The sequence below is a fragment of the Epargyreus clarus genome, unplaced genomic scaffold, assembly GCF_041222505.1.
Source record: "Epargyreus clarus isolate Ecla_fem2 unplaced genomic scaffold, WU_Ecla_fem_2.2 ptg000009l, whole genome shotgun sequence".
Lineage (NCBI taxonomy): Eukaryota > Metazoa > Arthropoda > Insecta > Lepidoptera > Hesperiidae > Epargyreus > Epargyreus clarus.
The window spans coordinates 5,661,421-5,677,797 of NW_027332217.1; the positions used below are offsets into that span (position 1 = coordinate 5,661,421).

The window sequence follows — 16,377 nt, forward strand, 5'->3', positions numbered from 1 at the left end:
ACAGATACGTTGTTACCATTGATGACTCAGTTGGAATACACAAAATTATCTACCTCTTACCACACAACTCAAACCAGAACGCAGTACTCGACACTACTGTTATGAGGTACAAATATTCGACTTTTAAAGATACCGAAAACATGTCTGACGTGACACTGAATTGTTTGAAAAAGGAATGAAATAAAAGCTGCAAAGTTGAAGGCCTTCGTCGGCGTCATGTTTGTGCCTACATATTAATTATTCAGTGGTAAACATCCCCTGCGTTTTACTACCCACGCAATGTTATACCTTTATGAAATGTCGCATTATCTTACACTAAACGTTTTATTTGTATCACTTTGGAGGTAGGTAGAACTTATGGTGGTTTCATTTTCTGCCTTATAAAAGCGGTGGTCAGCCCTGCTGTGTTCTTCTTTAAAGGGTGTGGTAAGGCGTTCTAACTTGGAGCTTAGGGTAACAACACATTTGCGGCCGATCTGTGGTAGGTCTTTCAACCTAAATGGAATTGGTTACAGATGTCCACGCGCGGCACTTACCACTAACGATAAGGCTTAACGGGCTTCAACATAAGTGTAGTTAAATCACAAACCGACATTCCAGCACCTTATTTGGTCGCTAACTTCAATAAACTTACTATTAGTAGACACAGTGACGAAAAAACTATTACCAGTTTAAATACTAGCATAAAACGGTTCGCTTACGATCAAATCCAGCGGTAATGATAAGTATCGTGATCGGCTCCATCAATCAGGATTTCGAAGACATGATGTCTATTGTGCACGGTATTTACATAATTCAGCTGTGCGTTGGTGGTATCACAAATTAAAGTATGCTGTTGTTTTCACAATATAAGGTACGGTATTTTAGTAGACTCGAAAATATGAAAGTGTAGCATGACTTGAGTTTTATTACCATGATTAGGTCATGGCTATTTAAAGGGTCTACTTAGTACCCAAAAATAAACGTTTATTTCGACTATGGAACTTTAACTGAACGACATGCACCTGCCTACTCTTTTAAAGTTCCGTAAGTACGTATGTAAAAACGAAAAACGTAACCCTTAATTTTTAATATATAAGCAAACTTTATTCTAATTGTTTTTAAGTAAAGATTATTTTAATTACGTAAATACGTTTGAGATAACCCTGCTATTAATAGTAAGCTACTAACCTAAGGAAATATATTATTTCATACATATGGGTAGATTTCGATATACACCCTATAATTTGTAATCGACATGCAAGTCCATTGTAATTGATATTCTGGTAACACATGGTAAGTCTGGTAAGTCACATTCACACTAGATTTTTACGAACGATTTTAAACACTCTAGAATTCCTCCACTTTTCTTTAAAATATTTTAGAGAAACCATTCTAACCTGGTCCTTCTCAATGAATCCAATAAAGGCGGTCCGTTCAATCTCCACCGGCTGGCCAGCGCGGTCGTACAGCGCCACCACGAAGTGAAAAAAGTTGCTCTTGCGCAGGTTGCTGGGCGGCTGCTTCTCGAAGTGCGCGCGGCCCACGCCCACGCTGCTGTTGGGGAAAATTAATGTTGGTATAAACAAAATTTAATTAGGGAATAAGATATAGTGGTATTTTGCTAAAAGCCTCTAACGTCTGTAATATTCATATTAAATGTATTACACATTCATATATACATACATTAGTTCTTTTTTATAATATAGGAATATCAAACGAGCACATGCTCGTAGTCTACATAGTCTACCTGATGATAAGTGGCTACTGTCGCCTATAAGCATCAGTAATCAACCCCAGATAAAATTAGTTTCCCATCTGAGGTCGGCCACAGTAAGGTCTCTCACCATAAATGAATATAAGCATACTTAGATGTGGTAGTGGTGCTCGTACACGTAGTCGTGCACGTAGTCGAACTACGAAGAGCTCTACCACCATAAAAATATGAGAATAAATTACTTGATTGTATACCGAATAATCATAAAAATGTAGTTTAAATAATAGCTCTATGTCCTCAACTTCATTTATCCGCCAAACACTATCATACTAATATGACTGATAATTTTACGACTTCGCTTAACTAAACATACTGATCTATTGAGTCTGTACGACACAAAAATCACTAGCAAAAAGTATTCAAAAATTTAAAATAAGATCATAAATTTAAAAGTCCTGCCATGTCTACAGATCTATTTGTCAAAAGACTGCCACCAGAATTATTAGTTTTCTTACAAAGACGTGTTCAAAAAACAAAGGAACAGATTATAATCTATTGCAATTGATTTACAGCTAGTGCCGTTATTCGAAACTGCAAAAAAGTATTTGTCAAATTGTTTGGTTGCTTCTTGTGGTTAACCCTTTTATGAGCCCAGATTAGTTCTTTCATAACTTTCTAAATGGTCGTTATTGTACTCATACTAAATGGTGTAACTCGTATGGAACGATGAGTTTTTGTAGGTAATTATGTGATGCAGAATATAATAGGTATTTAATTTTTATAGATAATAATGACAACGTTTTTATGACACTTACACGTATGTTGTATAATTTATTTATATTAAAATATTTTATGTACATAAATGTTATGATGTATGTATATAACTCGATGTTCATTTACAAATAAAAAAGATAATTTATGCATATATTTTTTTAATTTGTAAATAACGAAAAAAAAGATTTAATTATTTTTTCCAAATAAGAGACGACATACCTAAATTGTACAAGAAACCGACAGACATACTGATGACAAATATATAGCGCCACACACTTCGATATCGAGATATTCCCTTTATCTATTAACAACCTTATTTACTGAACAATAAAGCCTATTTTCTAATGCCGTAAAATCAAAAGGTGACAATTAGTGAGAGCGATAAATACATCGATAGAACAGCATTTCAAATGCGAGCAGTTCATCAAATCTTCGGCCTCATTACTCATTGTTGCATCGTGTGTGGTTAGCTAGTGATGTGATTTATGAATATCGATGAAAATCCAGATTACAGTATCTTCATAGTGTACTCAAGTGACCTTACAATAAATACAAGCTACAGGGAGCGTTAATTTTAAAAATAAATTAAACTCGATGTAAGCAGATTTAACTGAATTTTGAAATTTGTGAGCGTCAAGAGAAAAAATTCAGCATACTATCAAGAGAAAAATGTAACGATTAGCTTACTGAGCACATCCGACATCATGCTTATAAAAGTACGGATGTTCATATCACTCTATTTCTTGGTAAAATTTATCATACGCGTAAAATCATTCATGCCTGGGTCGCCTAATCAAAGATTTTTGCATTTTTTTGTAAAATATTTACAGGAATTAAACCTCAATATCTTAAATTATGAATTTTAAAAAGACGCCATTATGAATTATAAGTATAAAGTGTGACATGTTAAACTAAATGTCTTAAACTATATTTGAAACTTAAGGGATCCAATATCATATATGTCGGAGCAAATACGGCAGTTCTCCTATTATAAAATGAAATGATTAAACACCTGAGGTAAAACTACCTGCATCTTCAATAGAAAAACAAGTGCACGTGCGCCGGTCCTATAAAAAGGGCCGTACTGGCGACATCGGGACATTACTGCTCGAGCTGTGGAACAGTGCGGACCTCCTTAGGACGTCGTTATGCTGCCCGAAGAATAAACGAAGCTCAACAATTCTCGTGTGGTTTGCTTTCGAAGGTTTCATCGAGTCATTTATCAACATCATAACAATAATTATGACGTCAGCGGTGTTGACGTCACGTCTTTTTAAACTGTTACTCCGTTATCAGAATTGGGATCGGAACAAGCTCCAATCTCGCCTACATCCTCATCAGCTGCGGCATCCTTCCACCTCTCATACCAGGATCATCACCAGATAGCACCACATTGCGAGGTGCTATTACAATAGGCACTTCACATCTACTACCTGGCACATCGATAGAGGGCGTCCCAGAAAAGTGGCCTATGATCAGCTTCATTGTTGCATACGGGCGACACGTTTGATACTTGTGTGGTCTATTGTTTCAATTTTATAATGTTCACCTAATGTTTGAGTGTTCACAGGATAAGAAACTACTATAGCTGCTTATTGGTGTTATTGCAACTACACTGGACTTGTGTTGACCGCAAACGGAATGGGTGGCCTATGATACGGGTGGCCATAAGGCAGGATACTTTTTGACTGTGGTAAAACCAAGGCGGTGAGTTAGTAAGTGCATTTTCGGTAAGTGACTTTGGGCTCTTAAAAGATTAACGTACTTGGGGTACTTCACATTTCAAGAATTAAGCCACTAAAATGTGATCACTATTTAATGAGAATTATTTAGTGTTTGAATGAACTTGCAGGTACACTCATTATTTCTTGTAAATTTTTGTGAAGGCTATCATATTTCTAAATCAATTTTGATAGTTTACACTTTACTCAATGGAGATACTGGTGTAACTGCTCAATTAAAGGTGTTTCCAATGTGGAGATATGATACCGTAGTGTTCGGTAGCGAATAACCTTAATACGAGTTAATCAGGATTAGCCGAGTGGAAATTTTAATATTCAGTTCGTTTATCTGACCTACAGGAACAGCACACGAGGACGTGTGACTCCGTCACGATGGCCGAGTCGGAGAAGGTCACCAGTAATAACACAGTTGAAAAAAAAAGAGAAGAAAAAAAAAAAAAAAAATTGGCATGTTTTAGCTTTTCCCTTATTCCTGACGAATGGACGAGTTCCCTGGACAGCAACATTTAACTTCTGCGTTTCTCCAAATAGGTTTTTTAGGGAATAGTTAATAATTATAAACCGTGTCGGCGGAATCTGCAGAAGGAATTTTACAGGAGGCGGATCCACAACTTCATCACTAGTAACAGCATCCCAAGTGTCAGTGAACAATGAAGAGGGTGGTTCGGTGACCTAAATACCGGTCAGCAGTTATTTTATTTTTCTGTTAGATCTCTAATATTGGAAAATCCTATTCTAACGCTAATTACAACTTTATGAAACCTACCATATCCCGTATTACTAGTCTGATATTTTAAATATTTTCATAAACCTTGTGGACCACGGCGTACGTGACCGCTCAGAACCACAGCATCGATTACTTATCGATTATCGACGAGCAAGTTAATATGTCTACAAATTTTCAGAGCCCCTGTGGACCACGGCGTTCAAGACCGCTCAGCGCCACAGCATCGACCCTGTTCCTTTTTCCTTTAGAGCCCCTGTGGACCACGGCGTTCAAGACCGCTCAGCGCCACAGCATCATCCCTATCTTCGAGAACTATAACAAAACATAATCACGAGCAAGTAATTATGTCAAAAAAAAAAACAAAAAAAAAAAAAAAAAAAAAAAGATTTCAGAGCCTCTGTGGACCACGGCGTTCAGGACCGCTCAGCGCCACAGCATCGACCCTGTTCCTTTTTCCTTTAGAGCCACTGTGGACCACGGCGTACAAGACCGCTCAGCGCCACAGCATCATCCCTATCTTCGAGAAATATAACAAAACATAATCTGGAGAGTGATACCTCTGAGCTACCACGAGTTACCCTTGTGGAGCCGTGGTAGACACTTATTCACCACAGATCGCCGAGAAACTTTAAATAACCTAAACATTATGACAGTTCTGTGGATAGAATTCATAATAACGACCCATATTTATTTACAAGACAGGTGCATGGGAAATGTCTTAATGTGCCGCTTTTATAACACCATCTGTAATCTGTAATGGCAACATGTGTTGCTTACAGATACCTGCCTCAAAGAAATTATTTTCTTTCAGAGTTTGAACTTCACAACGCAGGCAGGAGCAGAGCACGCGCCGCCTGTCAGAATGGCCGTGTCGGAGCAAATACGGCAGTTCTCCTATTATAAAATGAAATGATTAAACACCTGAGGTAAAACTACCTGCATCTTCAATAGAAAAACAAGTGCACGTGCGCCGGTCCTATAAAAAGGGCCGTACTGGCGACATCGGGACATTACTGCTCGAGCTGTGGAACAGTGCGGACCTCCTTAGGACGTCGTTATGCTGCCCGAAGAATAAACGAAGCTCAACAATTCTCGTGTGGTTTGCTTTCGAAGGTTTCATCGAGTCATTTATCAACATCATAACAATAATTATGACGTCAGCGGTGTTGACGTCACGTCTTTTTAAACTGTTACTCCGTTATATACAATAACCGGGCATAGTATCGATATTAATAACACCCCACTCTATGGCAATGCTGCAATGTATTACGCTAAGATCGCCCATTTTTGAAACTATTATATCACACTTAGTACGTATCCACACTAGACTAGGGAAATCTAATGTTTAAAACGCAAGTTACTTGTTAGAAAAAATCCTAAAAGTTGAACGTGACTAATAACGCAGTAAGGTTGAAATATGGAACTACAATGTTCGAATATGATATATCGTGCTCGAACATAATATCGATATTCATGACACCGCTCCACTCTATGGCACTGCCGTACCGTATTACGCTATAGTAGCTCATTCATATCCGCTGCAGAATTTTCTAATACCATCATAATATCATACTTAGTATTTAACTACTCATACTACATCGCGTAAATCTAATGTTTAAAACACTAGTTACATGCTAGAAAAAAGAACCGAAAAGTTGAACATGACAAATAACGCAGTAAGTTTGAAATAGGGAACTACAATGTTCAAATATGATATATCATGCCCGAACATAATATCGATATTCATGACACCGCTCCACTCTATGGCACTGCCGTACCGTATTACGCTATGGTCGCCCATTCATCTCCGCTACAGAATTTTTAATAGCATCATAATATCATACTTAGTATTCAACTACTCATGTTACATTGCGTAAATCTACTGTTTAAAACGCCAGTTACATGCTAGAAAAAAAATCGAAAAGTTGAACATGACAAATAACGCAGTAAGTTTGAAATAGGGAACTACAATGTTCGAATATGATATATCGAGCCCGAACATAATATCGATATTCATGACACCGCTCCACTCTATGGCACTGCCGTACCGTATTACGCTATGGTCGCCCATTCATCTCCGCTGCAGAATTTGCGTAAACAAATTGGTTTCGCGATTGCCATTTTATACTCTCGCACGCGAGGCTCCATTGTTTTATTTATCGCTACCAGTTTCGGCAGCGAGCGCGATTAGGTTGCAGCGCTTTTTTTGCTTACAGATCACCGTAGATTTGTCAATCTTCAGCGATTTTGTTTTTTGGTATTTTGAGGAATGGAACGCATTTGTTTTTTGTACGAATAGTATTTTCGTTGCACATGTTGGTTTTATTTATTGGATTTAAGCTTTTTGACAATAATGTCGGGGAGTTATGGATTGTAAAAAACAATTTTAACAATAACTGTAGATTCGATGTTCCTCTGATTTTCCGAAGTTACATGCGTATAAAAATGTATTACAATATTAATCTTTCGTTAACAGAGAAAAACATCATGAGGAAACAATATAGATTTCCTCGATTTAAAAAAATGAAAAGGTCTCTTATTTGTTACCTATATATTTTATTTGGGCTTTGGGCTAATTTCTTATTGAGGTCCGATCATATTCAGCGCTTCAACATGTCTCAATCACATTTCGTTAATACAAGAAAGTAGCCCAGCAAAGTGCCCATTTAATAAGAACACTAAGTAAGAAATCATAGCTTTATACCGTGATCGTTTCTAATTTACTAGATACTATCCATTACAATATCTTCAACAAAGCGTATCGTGGCCTTCACTGTGGATTATATCCAATTACTTGGCAGAGACTTTCCTGTTGGCGATCTTAGCGATATCTACTATAAAAAGTGCCTTCTCATAAAGACCTTTAGTTATTCACAGATTTTTTTCTCTTAAAGAATTTACATTTTTTCTTTTAAAGTTCACAAGTATGCAATAACTGATGCTCTAATTTTGAAGGCGGTAGAACCCTTTACGATTAGACCCCGGCGGCACCACCGCCATACCTATTTCTACCTAATAACAGTGTTAAGTGCTACTGTGTTCTAGTTTAAAGGGTGTGGTAAGGTAACTTTTCCGAGGCATTCCCGCTTAGGTAGGGATATCAAATCCTAAAGGAGTAACAGCTGTCCATGGGCGACAGTATCCACTTACCATCAGGTGGACTACTACTCAAAGACAAGAGTTGTCTTATATAGAGTCTATTCACGTCATTCTAGTCACCACATGTCTAAGTCTTTAACATCTTTTTGAGAATATGCTTAATAAGATCACTCATGCGGATTGACAAATGGTCAGATTAGGCCAAGTATATAGAAGCTAAAATTGTATATGGTACAGGCGTTCTTTGTAAAGTACGATAAGATGTTCTTGAAATACCAGCATGTAAAGGAACGTAATAGTGAACGAAGGATTTTCATGTAGATATTAAATTAAATTAAAAATGTAAATCTGAAAGTAAAATTTAGACCAAGCAGACAAGCGAGGTGGCTTAAGCTTCTCAACACAAAAATAGTAGATAGATAGATATTTGTACTCGTAGTTGTAGTAAAGTAATGCTTTTGATATAAGTGACTAAAATAGGAAATGATTTCTTGTCAGTAACCGTCGGGATTAAAAAGTATATAATACAAATCGCCGTCATTACCGTAGTCAGAAATGCAATTTAGTAAACGCTGTGCCTAATCGGTCCAGGGCGCGGTAATGATTTAGGGCCGACTTTACAAATGGGATTGTCATCACCGCCGCTCAGCTATCCGTCAACATTAGTCATTCGGAAGCTTGATGACTTAATACAATTACGTTAATTACGAAAGCGTTTTTAATTTGTTGGTATTTAAAGAAATATTTACTTATATTACCGGATAGACTTTCAGTATGATTATAATAGAATAGGTAAGTTTTTTGTATGAAGGTGTTTGATGCACATTCTTTTAAGTACGAATTATACTTTGATTTAAATAATTAGCTTATTATTTAAGCTTACAATACTTTAACCAATTACTACTCATATAAAATCAGATTTGAAATATTTGTGTTTTTAACACAAATATTTAAAATTAACTTTGCTTGACATTGAAACGAATACTTTGTAAATGTGCTCTACTAACAAAACGAATCTTACACCTATCATTAAGATTATTTTGAATTACTATTTGATCGGGAAACGTCGGATAACTACAGAAAAGTTTTTGACATTTTAGTGTACGTAAAAAATCTATCAATAAAGTCTTAAAAAGTAATGTTAAAATAAACACATTAAGTACCAGAATGTTCCGTAAAAATACGACAGATGTAGGGAGGGGTACGCGCGGAGCGCACAATACGCACTAATTCAACAACGAGTACGTATCAATACGCCACATTATACCGAAATGCCGCGTATTGTTGCACAACTTCATTATTTAAGTGTAAATATGATAAGTGTAGCAAGGGGTTCTAAGCATTCTTCATTATAATAAATTAACTACCACTTTTTGTTAGAAGTAATTATGTTGAGGATATTCAATTGTAAAGTTGAAGTTGAGTAACTAGAAAACTTTAGTACATAAAGTTAAACTTACTAAAAGTACTACGTATGTTGAGTTATATATCTGTGCTATATAAATGCCAAACTATAAGCGCAGGTTCTAAATAAGAAGTCGTTTGAGTTTTCTAAGTATCTACATATTTGCGCATTATAAATAATTGCATTTTCTTTTATTATTAACGTATAAATGCCATTGTAGGACGGAATCTTCTCTCACAATAAGACAGGTGTATGGTTGTAAATAGATATCAACTAGTTATTATTATAAAAAAAACGGAATGCTTAAACAATTGCTTTTGTCACTCCCACAATTTATACGAATCCAACGACACTTCATGTCTTAAAATTCGTCAAGTCCTTAGTGCTGTAAAGCAGGCTAGAAAATGAGACATCCATACCTATATACAATCAAAAAACATTACACTTCGTAATTGGATAAAAATACATAAGTATGGCTGTATTGTACGTGTTTACCTACAAACGACGCCAGATTAAATTTACGAACAAAATTATTATACATACCACAAAAAGCAACACAAAACTTTACAGTACCAAAATATAAAGCGGTATCATGTGCAAATAACATTAACGTCACGTTTTACTATAATGACGTATCGCTATTGAAAATTTTAATTTATTGTACCGCTGTTCATTATCACAGTCGTGAACGAGGCCCCCATGATTTATCACGCCCTTTACGTATGAACACACTTGTTACGGCCGGTTCATTATCGGTGCGAAATTTGCACGCCCCTGATTGGACCGCGTGCGGTAAATGAAGTCATTGTAGTCATTGCGGTTACTGCGTTGCGGGTGAAGATGGTAGCGTAGCGTCGCTTCGTTATATTTCATTATAAAGGTGATTGAACCTTTCACGATTGAAGTGGGTCACCACATACTTCTGTTTCTACCTTATAATAGTAGTGTAAAGAACTATCTTATTCTAGTTTAAATGAAATCATTGTAGTCATTGCGGTTACTGCGTTGCTGGTGAATATAGTAGAGTCACTTCGTTTGATTTCATTATAAATATGATAGAACTTCTCACGGTTGAGGTGGTTCGGTCACCACACCTGTTTCTATCTTATAATAGTGATGTCAAGATTTATTTTATAATAGTTTAAATGAAGTCATTGTGGTTATTGCAGTTACTGCGTTGTGGATGAGGATGGTAGTGTAGAGTCTCTTAGTTTGATTTAATTATAAAAATGATAGGACCTTTCACTGTTGAACTGGGATGGTTCGGTGACCACACCTGTTTCTACGTTGATGTTACATTCGAGTTTAAACTAAGTTATTTTAGTAATTGCGGTTACTAAGTTGCGGATGAAGGTGATATATTAGAGCTTCGCTTGATTTCATTGTAAAGATGGTAGGTACATCGATTTTGAAGACTAAGATGTTACCACCATCATAGCTATTTCTGCTTTATAATGGTAGAGTAAAGCTCTAATGCGTCCTGGTTTAGTGAGAGCATATTGGGACGGTAAGTGGTAAATGAAATCATTGCAGTTACTGCATTGCGGGTGAAAACGTTAGCGTGGTTTAAGTAACTCTATAAAAATAGATGACAGGTACGGCTGTCACATTTGCCTTATAATCGTAATAAGCATCTAAAACCAAATAGAAGATTAACACAAATCTTTAGAATACACAAACGCATTGCTGTTAAAGAGTAGAAAAAACAAATTGACAGTTTTTCTGCTTAATTCAGAAAAAAATCACATTGAATTCCGTCAGAGCATGAGGAAGTAAGAATAATATTCATTGGTAACCCGATTATAAGGTTTGGAAAACTAATTTACCAGCTAATAGTGCAATTTAATCTATATCACGTTATTTATTTACATCGTTTATTGTTTTGAGATAATTTACAGTTGATATATTGATTTTTTATGTTTTAATATGTACCTAAAATATATGTTACATACACTATCTGTGATACCGGTGTCAAAGCTTAAGCATAAAACAACAACCAACCCCAAAGCCAAGCCTAATCTTATATAGCTACTTAACACAGAACATTTGTTCCATTTCGTCTGTTTGCGGGCATTTAATACAATTTGCTTTTACAGTATGTTTAGTATGCTTGCTCTTTTCACCACTAACAGGCTTAGTGAAATCCGGTACGAGGGTTTATGCAGCTCTTTTGTAAGCTCTTACTTATTATTATTCAATTATCTTAAAGTGAGTAAAATTCTAATATTTTATCTTATCTTCATATTTATTAAAAGTCTTATCTTTTACCGTTGCGTGAAAGTGTACCTCTTCATTAATTTAGTAACAGTTTAAATTTAAATACAAAACTTATACTTAAAAATGTGTAGATCAATGAAAGGAATCATAATTATGAATTTATTTATAAATTCACATCTTAAAATAAATTAAACCACACTTTATAAAATTTTAATTTAACTAAAATGGCAAGTGAATAAAAATAATCATTCATTTATTTTTATGTTCATTTTAACTTGATTTATTTATTAATAAAAAATGATCTATATGATGTTAGCATGTATTTTTATTGTGAATGTCAGAACCGCGTAACACCAAACAAATTAATCTGAAATAATAAATAAATTTAAATATAGGTAATTAAAAAAACTTACTTGGTATTATCAACTAGCGAGCTGGGGGTCATCCAGGCCCTCGTGAGGGGCTCTTCTTTGAGGGAGGTGACGGGCCCGCGGGGCTGTGCGTGCACCCCCGCCGCCTCCTGGTGATGCAGGCCGAACATAAGTCCGCCTGGAGGTGAATAAATATACTTTTAATTATAATGTTATACACATAAAAATATTTATAAAACAGGGGTATAGATTGCAGTATCCCACTTTGAAGCTTTAGGGTTGAATTCCAGGTACCACTGATTTAAATTGACCATTTTTACCAGTGTTTGAAAAGGATGTTAGACAAGAAACCTGATTTATTTTCTATATCATAGGTTTAAGGAATTAATTTTCAGTTGTCTTAATTCAATTGTTCAATTATTTAAGTTTCCGTTCAATTCAGTTCAATTGTTCAATAAAATTTTAGTAAGTAGTCTAACAATAAAGGAAAAAAACATGTCTGTGAGTTTTTGCAATTTTCTAAAATTTTATATTGTAAAGTCTACATGGTCCATTTTTATCACCATGAGGAAAGATCTATGTAGTTGTATGACGTTTACTAATTATTTATTATTTAATTCATCTTCACAACCATCCAATTTAGTCCATCTGATATAAGTGGATACTACCGACTATGGACAAATGTATCCAACACCTTTATATTTCTTTTAAGTCAACCTGATCCCAAAAATAAAGTTAGAACGCATTAAATAAGCAAGACTGCTTTTTAATTCCCTTTAAAGATTATACAACAGCTCTACATTTTTTATTATTATAAAGTAGGATTTATTCAAACTACATAGACATCTACTTTAAAATACCTAAAAAATACCCAATTTTTTTAAGACTAACATGAATTAAAGAGTTATATTGAGTTCAAGAATTATTTATGGAATTTAATAAACCAGGTATTTTCCTAAATAAAATTTGGTAATAATCTACACTAATATTATAAAGAGGAAAACTTTGTTCGTTTGTTTGGTTGTAATGAATAGGCTCAAAAACTACTGGACCGGTTTGAAAAATTCTTTCACCGTTCGAAAGCTACATTATCTACAAGTAACATAGGCTATATTTTATATGAAATATATTTGATAAATAGATTTTGAGGCGGTACAAAGTTAGTATTAAGATATAGGTATTATCTAAATATTTTTATAAATACATGGACTCAATAAATATATGTACAAATTAGGCTGATAATAAACCATTCTCTTAATTTTTTTTATAAATTATTGGTTTATCAAATAAATGTTATATGAAAATAACTTTTGCTACCTTATCAAAAAACCATTAATATTGCAACTTATATTAATCTGTAAAATTTTACAATAAGTAATAGCAGACCTATTTCATTAATTTGAAAGGAAAATAATCAAATGTAATTGAAAATAGTTGGATTACTCTCTTTTAAATTTAATGGAGTCAAAAATAACAAATATCAATAACGTCCTAGACATAAAAAATACCTTATGACTAAAATGCCAGTCATAAGGTGCTTTATTTAAAAACATTTGCTTTGTTTTTCTAAGTACCTAATTTAATGACAGATAGGTATTTTATTTAAAAATTGTGCTTAAATTAATTTAAATAGGATGAATTTCTCAAAAGTCCGAAAGTCCGAAATTAACGGTTAATTTTTGTGCCATTATTTTTGACTTAAAACTAAAATTAATCTCCTGGCGTTCTAATTATAAATATTAAGATATTTTTTATCATAAATAATATTTTACATATAGTACGCAGATAAATAGTTTTGATAATCCTAAACTTTATCCAAATTACCTATTTGTACTGAAATGGAGAGACATGTGTAATCCCATTTTCAAAATATTACAATGAAATTCAAAGATATATTCAACCCGATTATAGTGTAATAATATAATCAGACGCGAGAATTATTCAGTTTATGCTAACCGTGGATGAATCTTTCCATAAATAATCAGCTTTATTTTATTTCAGAAATTTTAATTATCACTTTTATATATTTTTCCTAATTTTCATTCCATTAGCATTTTTTTTGCATATATCTATTCTATTACAATCCTGTCAGCTATACATATTATCTATACTCATTTTAATAAATATTCGAATTCGTACAGTTTTATTTGTGTCTTTTATTTATAAAATACTAACATCCCTATATACAGAATTATCCATATATCTCAATAATCATTTCTCTACATTGTAAGCATTCAGGTCGATAAAATGTACCTAAGTCTCGAAGAATATTGAACTGATAATAATATTTTTGTCACACCGATCCAATTTTTCCTAACTAGAAAACGTACAAAAATATTTTAATCTACGTTACACTACTTCTTTTCTGGACAAAATTTGAAAAATGCCAAATATTACTTTACATCTATATTTCAAACTAGCCAGTAAAGCTGATAACCGGCACGGCACACATTCGTATACTAAGCGAAAACGTACGAATCTTAACATGAAAACTTACCTGAGGACCTCGGCGCGCCAGACGGGTACAGTTTCCGGCCCCATCCCACGGGGTCTAGCTCGAGCGGCGGCCACGGCGAGCCAGTATACCCGCCCGCCGCCGCGTTCAACTCGTCCGACCGAATCGCGGTCGCGGCCGCCCGCCCGACCAGGCGCCCGAGAACGCACGAACGCGATCGACAGCTTACGATTCAAATTTGGAAACTTTGGAAACGCGCACAATTTTCTTTTTTTTTTAGTTTTTTTTTGTTTTTTTTTTTTTTGTTTGTTAGTTGTAGTTACTGTTTTATTTTTTATTTACAGCCAGGAAGTCGGTTTAAGGACTTTGATTTAAAACATTGGAAGGTTTATTACAAAAAAGTATATAACACGAAAAAAAATCACTAACGTAAAAACACAATAAATAACGTAAATTCAAAACGCCTAACAGAATCTAAGTTTCAAAAGATTCAAATTTCAGAAGCCTCGAAATATGTTACGAATAATTCTAACAACTATCCGGTAGGCGGCTCTGGGTTATCGTATTGGCGTTTTGGGATAGAGTCCCGGTTGTGCGGGCGATCCCGCTGCGGATTTGCGGAACACTAACAAGCGTCGCGGGAGCGCGCCGCGGAGTGCTCGGGCTTCGAACCCCCGTCCGTCCCCGCGGACTGTGGGAGGCGCCCTTGGGACACGCCCTCGCCTCAAGAGCGGGACGACGCGACTGCCACCGATGGCGCCACTAGTCCTTTTAACCGCGATCATTCTTAATTCGACACAAATTCGATTTTTAAATTTTCTTCTTCACAACCAGCCAAAAAAAAATATTTTCGATTTTTAACACGAAAGCTCGGGCAAATACGTGCGCGGTTGATGCGGCTTTGTAATGCTAATGGAGGGTCTTCGTCGAGTTTCCCTCTGAGACCGCGCGAGTAAGGGACGGCGCAGATGAGACGTACAGCATCTCTCTGGACCTACCAGCCTGCTTGGGGACAGCCCACAGCGCAAATATTACTTATTAAACCAAGTTAGATTGACGATGATGAAATTTCAGTGGGAATTGACTTTAACTACTTGTGAGATGAGGTTTTGTCGCCACATTAATTATTACATTCACATGAGGATTTTGATAGACGGCCCCGTACGTGAAGAAAGTTGCTTCGAGAAAGTTCTACACTATAATTTTAGAGTTGAAAGCTGGAGGTAGGGATGATTGTCGAGAACAGGTAGGTATTTAATAATACATTGGCAAGTACCTAGGTACGAATCTTAATTAATGTTGTAACTTTTAACCTTTTTTTTCATTATTCATAAAAAAAAGTATTTGCTCTGTCTTCAAATTACCTAAGCTGACATTACGATATGAACATTTCACCTTATGGACTGTGTATATAAAGAGTGTGAGTATGTAAAAATGTTTTAATCGAGTTATAAATGTGATTAAATGTGATTTTAATTTTAATTATATGAACTGTAGGTACCTATAATAAATTAGTATCAGACTTTTAAATAAAATATATTATAAGAACAATATCCATCATAAGCGTGCTATTTAGAACCATAGTCAACCACACCTAACCAAACGGAGAGAAAACTTAATATAGCTTTAAGAACTAATGAAAAGATTCACGTTGATCTACCTGTTTGAAAGGTAGAGCAAGTGAGGTACGACCAGAGCAGTACCACCGTTACAACAGTCTAGCTTTGTCCTTAAAAATGGGAACGCATCTGTGATTGACTTTAGGTAGAACTTGATCTGATTTATTAATATGGACCTGTACTGCCTGCTCGTTTACTGCATGCTGTACTGCATGCACGTTATTTCTCATTCTCATAGCCAATATTACTAATGATGGCCCAGATGTGCTAAT

General features: G+C 35.2%; 1 protein-coding gene across 7 annotated transcripts in view; it reads right to left on the bottom strand.

The window, feature by feature from the left end:
- The window catches only part of kn (EBF transcription factor knot), a 66,932-nt gene extending 51,552 nt beyond the window's left edge, over window positions 1–15,380 (bottom strand). For all 7 annotated transcript variants that reach the window (XM_073076506.1, XM_073076505.1, XM_073076504.1 and 4 more), the window contains exons 1-3: window positions 14,529–15,380; window positions 12,074–12,209; window positions 1,380–1,536 (exon numbers count right to left, since the gene is read on the bottom strand). In XM_073076506.1, coding sequence (XP_072932607.1) covers window positions 1,380–1,536; window positions 12,074–12,201 — 285 coding nt within the window. In that variant the 5' untranslated portion in view covers window positions 12,202–12,209; window positions 14,529–15,380. The remainder of the gene's footprint in view (window positions 1–1,379; window positions 1,537–12,073; window positions 12,210–14,528) is intronic.
- Between the last annotated feature and the right edge of the window lie 997 nt (window positions 15,381–16,377).